The 18,137-nt window shown below is 44.5% G+C and overlaps 1 protein-coding gene across 1 annotated transcript in view; it reads left to right on the plus strand.

Annotated features, from left to right (window-relative positions):
* The first annotated feature begins 4,908 nt into the window (after window positions 1-4,908).
* LOC311137598 (run domain Beclin-1-interacting and cysteine-rich domain-containing protein-like) overlaps window positions 4,909-18,137 on the plus strand; it is a 26,522-nt gene continuing 13,293 nt past the window's right edge. Inside the window, exons 1-3 of the mRNA XM_084172104.1 lie at window positions 4,909-5,038; window positions 17,169-17,322; window positions 17,667-17,750. Of these exons, the coding sequence (XP_084028230.1) occupies window positions 5,010-5,038; window positions 17,169-17,322; window positions 17,667-17,750 (267 nt within the window). The 5' untranslated portion in view covers window positions 4,909-5,009. The remainder of the gene's footprint in view (window positions 5,039-17,168; window positions 17,323-17,666; window positions 17,751-18,137) is intronic.

The raw sequence follows: 18,137 nt of genomic DNA on the forward strand, positions 1-18,137 counted from the left end.
TAGTCTGTCTGTATATCCTGTTTATAGTCTGGCTGTATATTCTGTTTATAGTCTGTCTGTATATCCTGTTTATAGTCTGGCTGTATATTCTGTTTATAGTCTGTCTGTTTATCCTGTTTATAGTCTAGCTGTATATCCTGTTTATAGTATGTCTGTATATCCTGTTTAACATCTGGCTGTATATCCTGTTTATAGTCTGTCTGTATATCCTGTTTAACATCTGGCTGTATATCCTGTTTATAGTCTGTCTGTATATCCTGTTTATAGTCTGTCTGTATATCCTGTTTAACATCTGGCTGTATATTCTGTTTATTGTCTGGCTGTATATCCTGTTTATAGTCTGTCTGTATATCCTGTTTAACATCTGGCTGTATATCCTGTTTATAGTCTGTCTGTATATCCTGTTTATAGTCTGTCTGTATATCCTGTTTATAGTCTGTCTGTATATCCTGTTTAACATCTGTCTGTATATCCTGTTTATAGTCTGTCTGTATATCTTGTTTATAGTCTGTCTGTATATCCTGTTTATAGTCTGTCTGTATATCCTGTTTATAGTCTGTCTGTATATCCTGTTTAACATCTGTCTGTATATCCTGTTTATAGTCTGTCTGTATATCCTGTTTATAGTCTGTCTGTATATCCTGTTTATAGTCTGTCTGTATATCCTGTTTATAGTCTGTCTGTATATCCTGTTTATAGTCTGTCTGTATATCCTGTTTATAGTCTGGCTGTATATCCTGTTTATAGTCTGTCTGTATATCCTGTTTATAGTCTGGCTGTATATTCTGTTTATAGTCTGTCTGTATATCCTGTTTAACATCTGGCTGTATATCCTGTTTAACATCTGTCTGTATATCCTGTTTATCGTCTGTCTGTATATCCTGTTTATAGTGGCGACACCATTTCACAGAGTCTAATTCCTGTACATGCTAAATGTATTTGGTGAATAAAGGTGATTCTGATGCCAAATGATACCATTAGGTCCAATATAGTATTACGAAAACAATATGACAAATTGTCTTGGCAGCAACAGAGTAAGGAAGTCTGATGCAGTAATTATTACAGTACGTGACCATTCACACGGTCATGGATGTGTCTGTGAATGTTGTGTAAATCACTTGCTGTCAATCAATGACACAGTCTTCCCTCACTCAGTAGTCCATAACGCCTCAAGATGTGGGGCCTTGATCATGTCTGAGTGGATGACAGGACACAGAATAAGCATGTAGTCCTGTGACCGTATTCATTCAGCACCTCAGCATAAGAGTGCTGATCTAGGATCATTATAATGTAATAAGGCAAAACTGATTCTAGATCTGCACTTCTACTCTTAAGACGCTTTGTGTTTACAGGCCCATGACTGAGGCACACTTTCAGTGGAGAAACCAGCTTCTCAAAGACATTACTGTTCATTACATGCACATACTTGAATAGGCCTGATTCAGAGGATTTGGGTTAAATGTGGAAGACGTTTAACCCAAACCTTCCCTTTTCCAAACCTGCCTCAACAGCAACCGCTCTCTCTGCATAGACCCGTTTATTGAGCCGTGACTAGATAGCGCCATCATGTGGGAACCTTGTAAAACATTGACACAAATCCATGAACTTTTCCCTAGATAAAGGGGTTATCAAAGATAGATGTTGCCACCACATGAGTATCTTCGTATGTGTTTCTGTATATGGTCTTTAGAAAGTCACAAAGTTTCTCAAAATAAACTTACTGAATGAATACTCAGAACAAGAGTTACTGGAGGAATATGATACATAACACTAACAGCCCTTTCTACTTTATTGAAAATACTGTAGCGGACGGCGGGTGCAGCAAACCCAGGTCTCCGGCGTGAAAAGCCAACACCCTACGCATTGCGCCAGTAGGATTAACCCACTTGGTGGGAAATTGTCACCTCGTTTATATAGCGAGGATCGCTACACTACTGACCAGTGACGAGAGACGCAATCCCCTGTAGGTAAAGACGTCAAATCCTCTCCTTATGCGTTTGTTCCTAGACATAATCTTTGTGTGTGTGCCCATGCGCGTGTGTGTGTGGTGCGCACATCAACAGTTTATTGAGCAGAGCATGCAACAAGCGATGGGCACACAGTGCCAGGGGCCCTTACAAAGTAACAATAGCTTTTCAAATCAAATCAAATTGTATTGGATGCGCACACATATTTTGCAGATGTTATCACGGGTGTAGCAAAATGCGTATGTTCCTGGCTACAACAGTGCAGTAATACCTAACAATACAAAACAATACATACAAATCCAAAAAATTAAAATAAAGGAATTAAGAAATATAGCAATATTAAACGAGCAATGTCAGAGTCCGGAATATAATAATGTATGTATATGATGGTGTGTATAGACATTATGGACAGTATATGAATAGAAAAGGTGTGTACAGCAGTAGTTATATAGGATGAGCCTTGACTAGAATACAGTATATACATATGAAGTGGGTAAAACAGTATGTAAACATTATTAAAGTGACCAGTGTTCCATGTCTATGTACATAAGGCAGCAGTCTCTAAGGTGCAGGGTTGAGTACCAGGTGGTAACCGACTAGTAACCGTGACTAAAGTTCACACATGGTACAAGGATGAAAAGCTTGCGAAATACGGAAGGATTTTTTTCTGTGTGTGTTTGTTTGTGTGTGTGTGTGCAGTGGCGGCTCCTGAAAAAATTCTCAGGAGGGGCAATTTTTCTGATGATTTAGGTGACCTACACACATTTTAAAAAAGATATGTCCAGCAACAACATGAAGACAGGGGCAGCATATAAGTCAATACCAGAAGCATTTATTGACTGATCTGGGGAGATGGATTCCAGTTTCTGTGACAGATTATAAATAATCTCTGATGCCTTTGTTATATTAGCTTTTGGTTGAATGTACTGTCGTAGTAAATATATAATGTTATAGCTTGGTCTGACTAAAATCTTGTGCATGACCCATTTTGTGTTGGGCGTTTGTTTTCAATCAATGCTGTTCCTATCCTATAACAATGGACAAAAGAGTCCTATCTTGTCAGCCTTGTCAGCAGGTGGCCAAGGACAACACCCACGCCATAGGTCTCTCAGTTCTTCCAACTCACGAGTTCTTGCTCTGAGGACACACACACACACACACACACACATCATCACTGATAACACACACACACACACACATCATCACTGTTAAACACACACACACACACACACAAAAATCCCCTCTCTTTAGGCTGAACATTTGAAGACAGAGAACCCGACTCAGAGCCAATGCAACAGTGGAGGGGACCTCGCCCAACTCATCAGGACCAATCAGAAGATCAGAACTACTAGATTCAACCTACATCATTTATTGTATAAAATGTCTGCACACAATGTTTTCGGGGCTCTCTTCTCCCTAAGAGTTTGACGAACGAGTCCGTGCACGCGATTCCAGATATCTTTACCTCTGAATAAACTGCCTTTATTATACCATATCCACCCTGTCCAAAGTCTCTACTTGGTCTCAGTTCTCCAGTAAACTTGTGATTATCAACAGTACACAACGGTAACAAACAATTGGGGGAACTCACGGGGCAGATAGTAAGGTCGCAATGACACAGAAAGCAGTTCAATGTCGGGGTACAGAGTCGCTCTCTTACCAGGATCGCGGTCCGCTCTGACCAGGGTGAAGCCGGCCGGCTCCACTTCTCTGTCCGGGACTCTGTCATCCAGCCAAGTCTCCCAGCTGTATTGGGATTCCGCTGCCAGCAGCGTTTTCATTATTTAGTCCGTTCGTAGCGGGTATGTACACGATCAACAAGATCAGTCCAAAACCAACCACTGGAAATCCATGGTTGGCAGAATGTTTGTAAACTAAGTCTACAAATTAAAAACATAAAATAACGCCACACTGCAGGTCGCAACAGAGACGCTGCTAGCCGCTATTGTCTTAGTTACGTTCATGGTTACGTCACGTATGACGAAAGCGCGTAAGTGCAAGCCCACAGACACCCATAGAGAATGTATTGAAAGCTTTGAAATTTGAAAAAAATAGATTTTACATGACAGGCTATGAGAGACTTCTGGGCGATTTTCAGCTTGACTGAAATCGCCCCAAAAACGGGCGGGGCCATTTGAAGCACGACTTTAGCCTGATTTGACATTTAGTGGCTGGCAGATCAGACGTGAACACTGATAACTACTGTTGCCGTGATATAATTGATTAGAAAAAAAATCCCTTCCTTTTCCCGTTTGGCAGTGCGTCGCCCATATCGCCCTATTGAACAGGCCGTCCCTGTGTGTGTGTGTGTGTGAGAGAGAGAGAATGATAGAGAGAGTGAGAGAGCGAGAAAGAGAGAGAACCCTTCAGGACCAGCAGGTGGAAGCATTGTCAAGATATTAGCAGGCTTTGTATGAAAAGTAGAGTTCTAGGCTTATATATATATACTGTCCCTGCTAGATATATATGAAAACGTGAGGTTCTGGGCTGTTCTGGAATTTTCTAGAAAAGTCATTAATTCATCCCCCACCAGCTACAAATAATAATGTAAAACTTGACATTTAATGTCCCAGACTTGATTCAACAGAGAATAGAGGATAATTGAGTAAGGTAGCAAATGTGCAGTCATGTTCATTAGAATAACTCACAGATAAGATCAGCATGAAGCATGAAGCTATTTTGTAATAAATAGCTCTAGCAAAATACATGTCAATATATCACTTAAAAACCAACCTGTGTCAAATAGTTGGAGTAGGAGCCTTTGAAACATGAACCCCGCCCACTGAAGTCATGCGGTTGTGTGTTTGTGTTTAGTTAGGACTGTCCTACTGTTTAGACCTGCGATTCTCACACTGACAGCGTTTATGTTGGACCACAGTCACACTCCTAGCCGAAGTAAATGCGACGAGCTCATTTTAAACCACCGACTGTAAGTGGCCGGTGACTTGTGCCAACTGGAAGGGGACTTGGGGGGAAGCTGATACCGTATTCAGTTTCCCCATTGCTTCCAGGGAATTTGCATGCTTCGAGGAAATTGAGAATATGTCGGAGGATGAAGCCGAAGAACGCAGGTGAGGGACTGGGTGGGGAGTCGGCTAACCAAGCTAGCTAGCTAACCAAGATTACACGTTTATGCTTGCTAGCTAACGTTAGCTTAGCCGACTAGCTCGTTGACTACATTTTGGATGTTTACGAATAAAAACAAATTTGAAATAGAATTTCAAATGTTGTCCTCAGTACCATGGCATATCCAATAATGCTTCAGAAATATATATTTGCTAACTAGTTAGCTAGTTGGCATTAGCTAGATGACGCTAAACTAACTAGGCAGCTAACGTTAGCTAAATAGCTAGTTAAATTGCAAACTCTGGAAGGAACGGGCCATTTTTTGGGGTATGGCAAATTCCAGTTTTACAGGTGCGTACACAAGGGGTAGCTATTTATAGAGTTCACATTGCCGGGGTTCATTAATCATTATTTGTGTTTGCAAGACAGGCGCCTAGCTAGCTGGCTAAGGTCATACGTAAGCCTTTGCTATTTGATTGACTGGGACTTACTCTGCAGGATTATCTATGTATGATGCAGGGATATTGCAGTCAATAAATTATCAGTTTATGTAACTTGACAGCTAACTAACACCACTTTTCTGCGGTGTTCTAAGGCCAGGGTGTTAGCAATAAGCCACCTCTGTTTGTTAAGTTTTGGGAAGAGGCTCAGTCCTGAGGAAATGCACTTCAGCAACAACATAGTTACCCATGTTGTATTAACTGCCAATCAAAACAATCCTTTTCGCGCTTTCCACAACAGACAGACCTTATTGTATGTAATGCACTATGCTACACTATATATACAAAAGTATGTGGACACCCCTTCAAATTAGTGGATTTGGCTATTTCAGCAACACCCATTGTTGACAGGTGTATAAAATCGAGCACACAGCCATGCAATCTCCATAGACGAACATTGGCAGTAGAATGGCCTTACTGAAGAGCTCAGTGACTTTCAACATGGCACCGTCATAGGATGCGATTTTTCCAACAAGTCAGTTTGTCACATTTCAGCCCTGCTAGAGCACTCACTACCGAGTTCCAAACTGCCTCTGGAAGCAACGGCAGCACAAGAACTGTTCATTGGGAGCTTCATGAAATGGGTTTCCATGGCCGAGTAGCCGCACATAAGCCTGAGATCACCATGAGCGATGCCAAGCGTCGGCTGGAGTGATGTAAAGCTCGCTGCCATTGGACTTTGGAGCAGTGGAAACACGTTCTCTAGAGTGATGAATCACGCTTCACTATCTGGGTTTGGCACTGCCAGGAAAACGCTACCTGCCCCCCAATGCATATTGCCAACTGTAAAGTTTGGTGGAGGAGGAATAATGGCCTGGGGCTGTTTTTCATGGTTTGAGCTGGACCCCTTAGTTCCAGTGAAGGGAAATCTTAATGCTTCAGCATACAATGACATTCTAGACTATTCTGTACTTCCAACTTTGTGGCAACAGTTTGGGGAAGGCCCTTTCCTGTTTCAGCCCCTGTGCACAAAGCTAGGTCCATACAGAAGTGGTTTGTCAAGATCGGTGTGGAATAACTTGACTGGCCTGCACAGAGCCCTGACCTCAACCCCATCGAACACCTTTGGGATGAATTGGAACGCTGACTGCGAGCCAGGCCTAATCGCCCAACATCCTCACTAATGCTCTTGTGGCTGAATGGAAGCAAGTCCCCTGCAGCAATGTTCCAACATCTAGTGGAAAGCCTTCCCAGAAGAGTGGAGGCTGTTATAGCAGCAAAGGGGGGACCAACTCCATATTAATGCCCATGATTTTGGAATGAGATGTTCGTCGAGCAGGTGTCCACATACTTTTGGTCATGTAGTGTATTATAAGACAACATGGAAATTGGCGCAAACATGATCTTTTTGTGTGTGTGTTAATGCATCAGTCAATTGTGGCTGCACTCTGTTAAACAGAATACGATGCACAAGGTCGTAACCCAGCTCTGACTCAACTGTTTACAATTACAACAACACCTAATTCCTAGCTTGTTTTATTGAACTACACAGATATGTAGGTAGGCACTAGGGACCCATGCCTCTCGTCACTGCCTGTTGTTGACCTTTGCTTTGATCTGTGTGACCGCTTGACACCACTCTATAATCACTGACCGACTCCTCCAGTAGTCATGAAACAGTGTCACACACCACACCACCTCCTGCTGTAAAACTATCCGTTCTCCCTGCTACGGGGAGAATGTGTGTGTCCCATGTTCTGGCCTTTCTCTGGTTTAAAATGTGACGTTGATTTGATTAGAGCAGTCAGTGGTTGAACTCGTGATGGTCGTCACTAGGGACTGCTCACTTGGCACACTGAAAGAGCCTGTAATGGTCATGAATGTAACTTTGTTTACTCCTCACAGCCAATTTCACATCCATAAGACTGACCAGTCATTTCTCTCAACCGCATCTCCTGCCTCGAAAATGAAAAAAAACCTTTATTTAACCCGAATGGGATGTTTTAGGCCTCATTTCTTTCATACTTTGCTGCAGATTTGAGTCATGCGAAGATGCAGAGATTTTACTAGAACCTCCCTTCTGTTCTCCATTGTTCCTCATTACCCTTTTGTGTGGGAGAGAGTGAGTGTGTGTTGGAGAGAGAGAGCGTGAGAGTGTGTGTGTGGATATTTAACTATACTTGTGAGGACCAGAAGTCCCCACAAGAATAGTAAACTAACAAAAATTGTACTAACTGGGGACATTTTGTTAGTCCCCACAAGGTCAAATGCTATTTCTAGGGGGTTAGGGAAAATAGGATTTTGAATGTGACTGAATTTTGTGTCCCCACAAGGTTAGTTGTACGAGACTTTGTGTGTGTGTGTGTGTGTGTGGGAGAGAGAGAGAGAGTGTGTGTGTGTGGGATTGTGTGTGTGGGATTGTGTGTGTGGGATAGTGTGTGTGTGTGGGATAGTGTGTGTGTGTGGGATAGTGTGTGTGTGGGAGAGTGTGTGTGTGTGTGTGGGAGAGAGTGTGTGTGTGTGTGGGGGAAAGAGGTTGTGTTTGTGTGTGTGTGTGTGTGTGTGTGTGTGTGGGAGAGAGAGAGTGTATGGGAGAGAGTGTGTTTGGGAGAGTGTGTGGGAGAGAGAGTGTGTGTTTGGGGACAGAGTGTGTTTGTGTGGGAGAGAGTGTGTGTGTGTGTTTGTGTGGGAGAGAGTGTGTGTGTGTGTGTGTGTGGGAGAGAGTGTGTGTGGGAGAGAGTGTGTGGGTGAGAGGGTGTGTGTGTGTGTGGGTGAGAGGGTGTGTGTGTGTGTGGGTGAGAGTGTGTGTGGGAGAGAGTGTGTGTGTGTGGGTGAGAGGGTGTGTGTGTGTGTGTGGGAGAGGGTGTGTGTGTGTGGGGGAGAGAGGGTGTGTGTGTGTGTGGGAGATGGTGTGTGTGTGTGGGAAAGAGGTTGTGTTTGTGTGTGTGTGTGTGGGAGAGAGAGAGTGTGTGTGGGAGAGAGAGTGTGTGTTTGGGGACAGAGTGTGTTTGTGTGGGGACAGTGTGTATATGTGTGTGGGGACAGAGTGTGTGGGGGAGAGTGTGTGGGGGAGAGTGCGTGTGTGTGTTTGTATGGGGACAGAGTGAGTGTGTGCGGGGACAGAGTGAGTGTGTGTGGGGGGGAGTGAGTGTGTGTGTTTGTGTGTGGGACAGTGAGAGTGTGTGGGGGAGAGAGAGAGTGTGTGTGTGGGAGAGAGCGTGTGTGTTTGGGAGAGTGTGTGTGGGAGAGAGCGTGTGTGTTTGGGAACAGAATGTGTGTTTGGGGACAGAGTATTTATGTGGGGACAGAGTGTGTTTGTGTGGGGACAGTGTGTATATGTGTGTGGGGACAGAGTGTGTGGGTGAGAGTGCGTGTGTGTGTTTGTATGGGGACAGAGTGAGTGTGTGTGTGTGTGGGGACAGAGTGAGTGTATGTGTGTGTGTGTGTGTGTGTCGGGACAGAGTGTGTGTGTGTGTGGGGACAGAGTGAGTGTGTGTGTGTGTGTGTGTGTGTGTGTCGGGACAGAGTGTGTGTGTGTGTGTGGGGACAGAGTGTATATGTGTGTGGGGACAGAGTGTGTGGGTGAGAGTGCGTGTGTGTGTGTGTGTGGGGACAGAGTGAGTGATTGTGTGTGTGTGTGTGGGTCAGAGTGAGTGAGTGTGTGTGTGGGTCAGAGTGAGTAGTGGTAGTGACTGCAGTAGTAATGGTGGTGACTGGTTATAGTTGAAAAAGTAGGTACAGTGAGGGATAAAATGTATTTGATCCCCTGCTTATTTTGTACGTTTGCCCACTGACAAAGACATGATCAGTCTATAATTTTAATGGTAGGTTTATTTGGACAGTGAGAGACAGAATAACAACAACAAAATCCAGAAAAACGCATGTCAAAAATGTTATAAATTGATTTGCATTTTAATTAGGGAAATATGTATTTGACCCCCTCTCAATCAGAAAGATTTCTGGCTCCCAGGTGTCTTTTATACAGGTAACGAGCTGAGATTAGGAGCACACTCTTAAAGGGAGTGCTCCTAATCTCAGTTTGTTACCTGTATAAAAGACATCTGTCCACAGAAGCAATCAATCAATCAGATTCCAAACTCTCCACCATGGCCAAGACCAAAGAGCTCTCAAAGGATGTCAGGGACAAGATTGTAGACCTACACAAGGCTGGAATGGGCTACAAGACCATCGCCAAGCAGCTTGGTGAGAAGGTGACAACAGTTGGTGCGATTATTCGCAAATGGAAGAAACACAAAATAACTGTCAATCTCCCTTGGCCTGGGGCTCCATGCAAGATCTCACCTTGTGGAGTTGCAATGATCATGAGAACGGTGAGGAATTAGCCCAGAACTACACGGGAGGATCTTGTCAATGATCTCAAGGCAGCTGGGACCATAGTCACCAAGAAAACAATTGGGAACACACTACGCCGTGAAGGACTGAAATCCTGCAGCGCCCGCAAGGTCCCCCTGCTCAAGAAAGCACATATACAGGCCCGTCTGAAGTTTGCCAATGAACATCTGAATGATTCAGAGGAGAACTGGGTGAAAGTGTTGTGGTCAGATGAGACCAAAATTGAGCTCTTTGTCATCAACTCAACTCGCCATGTTTGGAGGAGGAGGAATGCTGCCTATGACCCCAAGAACACCTTCCCACCGTCAAATATGGAGGTGGAAACATTATGCTTTGGGGGTGTTTTTCTGCTAAGGGGACAGGACAACTTCACCGCATCAAAGGGACGATGGACGGGGCCATGTACCGTCAAATCTTGGGTGAGAACCTCCTTCCCTCAGCCAGGGCATTGAAAATGGGTCGTGGATGGGTATTCCAGCATGACAATGACCCCAAAACACATGGCCAAGGCAACAAAGGAGTGGCTCAAGAAGAAGCACATTAAGGTCCTGGAGTGGCCTAGCCAGTCTCCAGACCTTAATCCCATAGAAAATCTGTGGAGGGAGCTGAAGGTTCGAGTTGCCAAACGTCAGCCTCGAAACCTTAATGACTTGGAGAAGATCTGCAAAGAGGAGTGGGACAAAATCCCTCCTGAGATGTTTGCAAACCTGGTGGCCAACTACAAGAAACGTCTGACCTGTGATTGCCAACAAGGGTTTTGCCACCAAGTACTAAGTAATGTTTTGCAGAGGGGTCAAATACTTATTTCCCTCATTAAAATGCAAATCAATTTATAACATTTTTGACATGCGTTTTTCTGGATTTTTTTGTTGTTATTCTGTCTCTCACTGTTCAAATAAACCTACCGTTAAAATTATAGACTGATCATTTCTTCGTCGGTGGGCAAACGTACAAAATCAGCAGGGGATCAAATACTTTTTTCCCTCACTGTATATGGAAAGATTGATCGGTTGATTGGATAGGATAAGACAGGATAGCCTGAACATGTGAAAGTTGGTTTGGTGTATCTAGTTACTGTTGAAATAACACTTATGGAATCATGTAGTAACCAAAAAAGTGTTAAACAAATCAAAATATATTTTATATTTGAGATTCTTCAAATGCCCACCCTTTGCCTTGATGACAGCTTTGCACTCTCTTGGCATTCTCTCAACCAGCTTCACCTGGAATGCTTTTCCAACAGTCTTGAAGGAGTTTCCACATATGCTGAGCACTTGTTGGCTGCTTTTTCTTCGCTTTGCGGTCCGACTCATCCCAAACCATCTCAATTGGGTTGAGGTCGGGGGATTGTGGAGGCCAGGTCATCTGATGCAGCACTCCATCACTCTCCTTCTTGGTCAAATAGCCCTTACACAGCCTGGATGTGTGTTGGGTCATTGTCCTGTTGAAAAACAAATGATAGTCCCAGTAAGCCCAAACCAGATGGGATGGCGTATCGCTGCAGAATGCTGTGGTATCCATGCTGGTTAAGTGTGCCTTGAATTCTAAATAAATCACTGACAGTGTCACCAGCAAAGCACCCCATTTTTACATTTTAGTCATTTAGCAGACGCACACTCTCATCGCTCACCCAAATCTCCAATTTGGATGTAAGAGCAGTGGCGAATCCAAATACCTCCCATTCAAGCCTATGGAGCTTTTATGAACATTTTAAAATGATTATAGTTCAAAAAGTATAAATGGTATCAAAATACAAGCAATACAAGCAATCTAATCTGAATGCAAGCAATCTGAACATCTCAACTTTGGTTTGGTGTTGACAGTTTAAACGGTGTAAGAGTGCCAAAATGTTCAACCTGGCCTCAGGGGTAGACGTAACACAGTAAAGAGAGAGAGAGAGTGTGTGTCCGTTTTTGTGTCCAGCTACAGTAGCTGCTGACTTGAGGGAAAAAGGAGGAAGTCCAGGATATGAGCTTGGACATTGTCTGTTGTGTCAAGTTTTAACGTCACGCGCACAAATACAGTGAAATGCCTTTCTTGCAAGCTCCAAACCCAACAACGCGGTAATCAACATCAATGTAGCACTAAAAATAACAATAATGTAGAACAAAAACACACGAGAAATGGGAATAAGAACACGAGAATGTAAGATGCTATATACAGGGACAGTTCCAATACCATATTTACAATGTGCAGGAATACTGGCGTGATGGAGGTAGATATGTACAGGGGTAAGGTGACTAGGCATCAGGATATAAGATAAACAGAGTAGCAGCAGCTTGTATGTGAGTGGGTGTGTGTAGAGTCAGTATAAATGTATGCGCATATTATGTGTGTGTTGGTGTCAGTGTGCATAGAGACAGTGTAAAAATAAAATACAAGGGTCAACTCAGTCTGTGAGTCTTATGGCTTGGGGATAGAAGCTGTTCAGGAGCCTGTTGGTGTCAGACTTTGCCGTGCGGAAGCAGAGAGAACAGTCTATGGCTTGGGTGGCTGGTGTCTTTGATGGTTTTCCGGGCCTTCCTTTCGCACCACCTGATATCGAGGTCCTGGATGGCAGGGAGCTCGGCCCCTGTGATGTACTGGGCTGTCCGCACTACCCTCTAGCACCATGCGATCGAGGGCGGTGCTGTTGCCAGACCAAGCAGTGATGCAGCCAATCAAGATGCTCTCAATGGTGCAGCTGTAGAACTTTTCGAACCTCCTGAGGGGTAAGAGGCGCTGTCGCTCCTTCTTCACGACTGTGCGCGTGTGAGTGGATCATTTTAAGTCCTTAGTGATTTGGACACTGAGGAACTTGAAGCTCTCGACCCGCTCCACTGCCAACTGTAAAGTTGGGTGGAGGTGGAATAATGGTCTGGGACTGTGTTTGATATAACAACATATTTTTATACAGTATTTGTTCATGTCTATCTCCTGAGCTGTATGGGAGTGAGAGGAGAAGGAGATTCCAGGTAGTATTTCTGTCACTGGTGGGTGCCAGAAGGTCTGCGTGCCAAGATAGCTTGGGGGCCACTGGTGCTAATCTTAGAAGGAGTACGTGATAGAATAGCCTGTCTAGGGTGCCACACGATACCATGTATGGGGATCCTATTGAAGGAGATGAGTGACGCTCAATAATGGTTGGCAACTGTTGGATGGAAGTAGCTCGGAAAGCATTACATAAACTGAGAGATGTTTCTATGTAAGTCATTCTGATGACAATAGGCTACGCCCGTACTGCTTGTCATACAAATCCAGTACTGTAACTGTTAAATTACTATGAATCAACTCTCCATCTAAGTGTTTAACTATTCTCTTACATCCTGAAGTACGAGATACCAGAGAAACTCGTCATAACAGTGTTTCATGTTTCGGTCCAGACCCCTTAACTCCAATGAAGGGGAATCTTAACGTTACCGCATACAGTGTCATTCTAGACGATTCTGTACTTTCAACTGTTGTGGCAACAGTATGGGAAAGGCCCTTTTCTGGTTCAGCATGAAAATGTCCCTGTGCACAAAGCGAGGTCCGTACAGAAATGGTTTGTCGAGATCGGTGTGGAAGATCTTGACTGGCCTGCACAGAGCCCTGACCTCAACCCCGTCGAACACCTTTGGGATGAATTGGAACGGCGACTACGAACCAGGCCTGATCGCCCAACATCAGTGCCCGACCTCACGAATGCGCTTGTGTTGGAATGGAAGCAAGTCACCGCAGCAATTTTCCAACATATAGTGGAAAGCCTTCCCAGAAGAGTGGAGGTTGTTATAGCAGCAAAGGGGGAACCAACTCCATATTAATGCCCATTATTTTAGAATGAGATGTTCGACGAGTAGGTGTCCACATACTTTTGGTCATGTTGGTGTAGGTATTCCTCTTATTTCGGTGGGTGAGGGCAGTGTGGAGTGCAATTGAGATTGCGTCATCTATGGATCTGTTGGGGTGGTATGCATATTGGTGGGGTCTGGGATGATGGAGTTGATGTGTGCCATAACCAGCCTTTTCAAAGCACTTCATGATTACAGATGTAATCATGAAGTGTGAACAGGAATAATGGTGGTACTCTTAAGACGTGTGGATTACAGACTGGAACAAGATGTTGAAAATTACCATGAATATTCCTGCCAGCTGATCTGCCCATGCTCTGAGAACGCGCCCAGGAATACCGTCCGTTCCCCCGTCCTTGAGTACCGTCCGGCCCCCTGATTTTAAAACGTTACTCACGTCGGCCTCGGAGAGTGAGATCACCCAGTCCTCTGGGTCGGCGGGGGCCCTCACGCACGGTACGGTGTTGTCATTGTGGAAGTGTGCATAAAATGCATTGAGTTCGCCTGGAAGAGCGGCGTCATTGGGAAGATCATAGCTGGGTGTTCCTTTTTGTAGTTTGTAATGGACTGTAGCCGCTACCACATGCTGCGTAATATGATTCCAACTTATTCCTATATTGTCCTTTTGCTCGTTTGCGGAGGTCGTAGCGGGACTTTTTGTTCCTGTCCTCAGCCGTAGCCCCAGGGTTGTCTGCGATAGCCCTGTGTGTGGTAACCCTGTCCTTTAGTTTAGGGCCAACCTTGGTGTTAATACAGGGCTTTTCATTGGGGAAGCAGCAAACCTTCACTGTGGGGACAACGGCGCTGATGCATTGCCGTATGAAGGCTGTGACGGTGGTTAGCTCGTCGACGTTCTCGGTGGAGTCTTGGAACATATTCCAGTTTAGCGCAAGCAAAGCGGTCCTGTAGCATATTCTCTGATTCTGATGACCATTTCTTAATTAAGCGAGTCACCGGTGCTTCCTGTTTTGAGCTTCTGCTTGTAAACAGGAAGCAGGAGTACAGAGTCATGATCTGATTTGGCGAATGCCGGACGAGGGAGGGCCTTGTGGGTAGAGTAACAATGACCTAGGACTTTATCGCCCCAAGTGGCGAAGGAGACGTATCTTATTGATGCAGAATTAAAATCGCCGGTGCAAAGAAAGGCAGCCATCGGATTTACGTTTTCCTGCTTGTTTGTAGCCTCGTACAGTTTAAGTGCCAGCTTGTTATATTTCTTGTTCTGTGGTAGAATGTATACAACAGTCATGATAACAGCTGAAAACTCCCTCGGGAGGTAGAAGGGTCGGCATCTGACCTTCAGGTATTCCAAGACGGGTGGACAATGGGTCGAGACATCACACCATTTGTTGTTGTTGATGAAGAGGCAAATCCCTCCCCCTCTCGATTTCCCTGACTCTACTGTCCTGTCTGCTCGGTGAATGGAGAATCCATCGAGTTGGATTGGCGTGGGGGGTATCTTGTCCGAAGGCCATGTTTCAGAAAAGCAGAGAATATTGCAGTTATGAGAGTCCCGTTGGTAGCAAATCCGCGATTTGGAGGTCATCCATTTTATTATCAAGTGACTGTACATTGGCCAATAGAATCGAGGGAAGAGGTGGCTGGTTTTCTCTTCGCATTAATCTCCCGAGGACTCCCCCTCTTCTGCCTCTAACGCCAGCGTTTCCTCTTGGATATCCCGAAAATGTGGTCGGAGTTACATAAAGAGCCCCAGGGGGATGAGTTGAAGTTTAAGCCAGAATCTGGGTAAGCAACTGCCGATCTGATGTTCAAAGGTTATTGTCGGTTATATGAAATGATGGCAGATACATTTCATGAAAATAAAGTATAAATGCCAAAAGAATCACAAAATAGCAAAGTTGGATAGTAGCTTGCAAAATGACTGCCATCCAGTACGGCGCCAAAGGGATTTTATCAAAACTTTTGTTTCTCCTGATCTCTCCATGGAAACGCCACATGTGTCTAACGCATTTAACCCAACCCCTCTGAATCAGAGAGGAACGGGGGGCTGCCTTAATCGACATCCATGTCATCAGCGCTTGGGGAACAGTGGGTAACTGCCTTGCTCAGGAGTGGAACGACAGATTTTTCAAATCAAATATTATTTGCCACATGTGCCGAATACAACAGGTGTAGACCTTACAGTGAAATGCTTACATACAAGCCCTTAACCAACAATGCAATTTTAAGAAAAATAAGTGTTTAGTAAAAAATAGATAAGTAAAAAATAACAAATAAAAATAAATAAAGAGCAGTAGTAAAATAACAGTAGTGAGGCTATATACAGGGGGTACCGGTACAGAGTCAATGTGCGGGGGCACAGGTTAGTTGAGGTAATATGTACATGTGGGTAGAGTTACTATGCATAGATAATAAACAGAGTAGCAGCAGCGTGGGGGGGACAATGCAAATAGTCCAGGTAGCCATGATTAGCTGTTCAGGACTCTTCTGGCTTGGGGGTAGAAGCTGTTAAGAAGCCTTTTGGACCTAGACTTGGTGCTCCGGTACCGCTTGTCGTGCGGTAGCAGAGAACAGTCTATGACTAGGGTGGCTGGAGTCTTTGACCATTTTTAGGGCCTTCCTCCTGGATGGCAGGAAGCTTGGCCCCAGTGATGTACTGGGCCATACGCACTACCCTATGTAGTGCCTTGTGGTTGGAGGCCGAGCAGTTGCCATACCAGGCGGTGATGCAACCAGTCAGGATGCTCTCGATGGTGCAGCTGTATAACTTTTTGAGGATCTGAGGACCCATGCCAAATATTTTCAGTCTCCTGAAGGGGAATAGGCTTTGTCGTGCCCTCTTCACGACTGTCTTGGTGTGTTTCACTCACTCAGAATAACAATCTACACTGATTATACCAAACATTAGGAACACCTTCCTAATATTGAGTTGCGCCCTCTCTTTTGCCCTCAGAACAGTTCGTCTGGGCATGGACTCTACAAGGTGTCGAAAGCGTTCCACAGGGATGCTGGCCCATGTTGTCATTGCACACTGTTGTTTTAAGAGTTTATCATTAGCCTATATCCATTGGAGGTTATAGCCCACATCACCTGTCTTAGATGCTCTGCACAGTCACTATGTTGTACTGAAGACATTCAACTACTACTTCCTCAACCATTAGGAAACACTTCCTTTGCTAATAAAATCTATGCTAACTTCACTATTAATGACTTCCCCAGGAGGCTTTTCTGTTGAACCAGTAGGCGTACTCCAAGTCTATGGTCGCAGTATACTATAGCTACTTAGCCTATAGCTACTTAGCCTAGTACAATGCATCTCATTGGGCGCTGTAAATGCAGTGCACTGCCAGTAGTTTGTAGTCACCATGGTTCGTTTGGGGTCATTGCACAGTAGTTTGTTTGTTATGGCAGTATTTTACTGTATGGTCGTGTATTCTTCACAGTCAGTCACTTCATGCAACCGTTTTATCTCTCAACTGTCTGCTCTTGAGTGTTTGGGTGGGGCACGAGTTCATTCAAGCCTGTACCTGACTTCTCTCTCTTTTCTCTCCCTGCTCCCTCCCCTTCTCCAGGCGGGAACACTGGAAGCTGCTGTCCAGTCTGAAGACCACGGTGGAGGGCCTGGTGTCCAGCAGCAACCCCAACGTGTGGTCTCGCTACGGGGGCTTGCAGCGGCTGCACAAGGACATGAACCACATCCTCATCCACGGCCTCAAGCACGAGCAGGTCAGCCCTCGGGAATGACTACTCTTCTACTCTGTCATTTGTACTTTTGAGAAGGAAAAAAAAACCAAGGCATTATTATTTGGCAGTTTTTCCAGCCGCTTTATTTTAATGCATCATATTATTGCCCTGGATAAGATCATCTGCTAAATGGGAGTTCAGGCTTTTCTTCCCTGTGTTTTCTTTGGGTGCAAAAGAATGAACACATCATAATTCTACTGCTTTTTCTCAGAATCTGTTTTGCCATAAAAAATAAAGAAAGAAAATCCTGTCCTGGTAACCCAAATGTAAGATGAGCCCCATACCAATACCATTTTCCTGTAGTAAACGCTGGTTTTGTGTTGCAGGTGTACTACAAGCAGAAGGACTACTGGCCCTTTGTGTGGTGCGTCCGTTACATCAGCCCTCACCTGGCCTCGCATGTAGAACAGGTCCTCTCTCAATCTACCCCCATGTTATTTATGCCCATCTCCTTTCAATGACAATTCACCCCATGTATATTATATTGTGGTGGATCCAGTACAGTTTATTGTGACCACAGACATTTTACTGCGTCCCAAATGGCAGCCTATTCCCTACTTAGTGCACTACTTTAGACCAGAGCCTTATGAGCCCAGGTCAAATGAAGTGCACTATATAAGGAATAGTGTGCCATTTTGGTACGCTGGCCATTGTTTTATCTCTATGGTTGTGTCATTTTAAACAATGCAGTGAATAGTCATTGTGTAGCCTAATGATAAGTAGCGGTGCTAATTTGATGCTAAACCTGAACTGATAGGCCCGCGGTTGACAATGAGTTAAAAAGAAGCAAGGGTAAG

This window comes from Coregonus lavaretus (genome assembly GCF_964263955.1).
Source record: "Coregonus lavaretus genome assembly, chromosome: 11".
NCBI classification, from domain to species: domain Eukaryota; kingdom Metazoa; phylum Chordata; class Actinopteri; order Salmoniformes; family Salmonidae; genus Coregonus; species Coregonus lavaretus.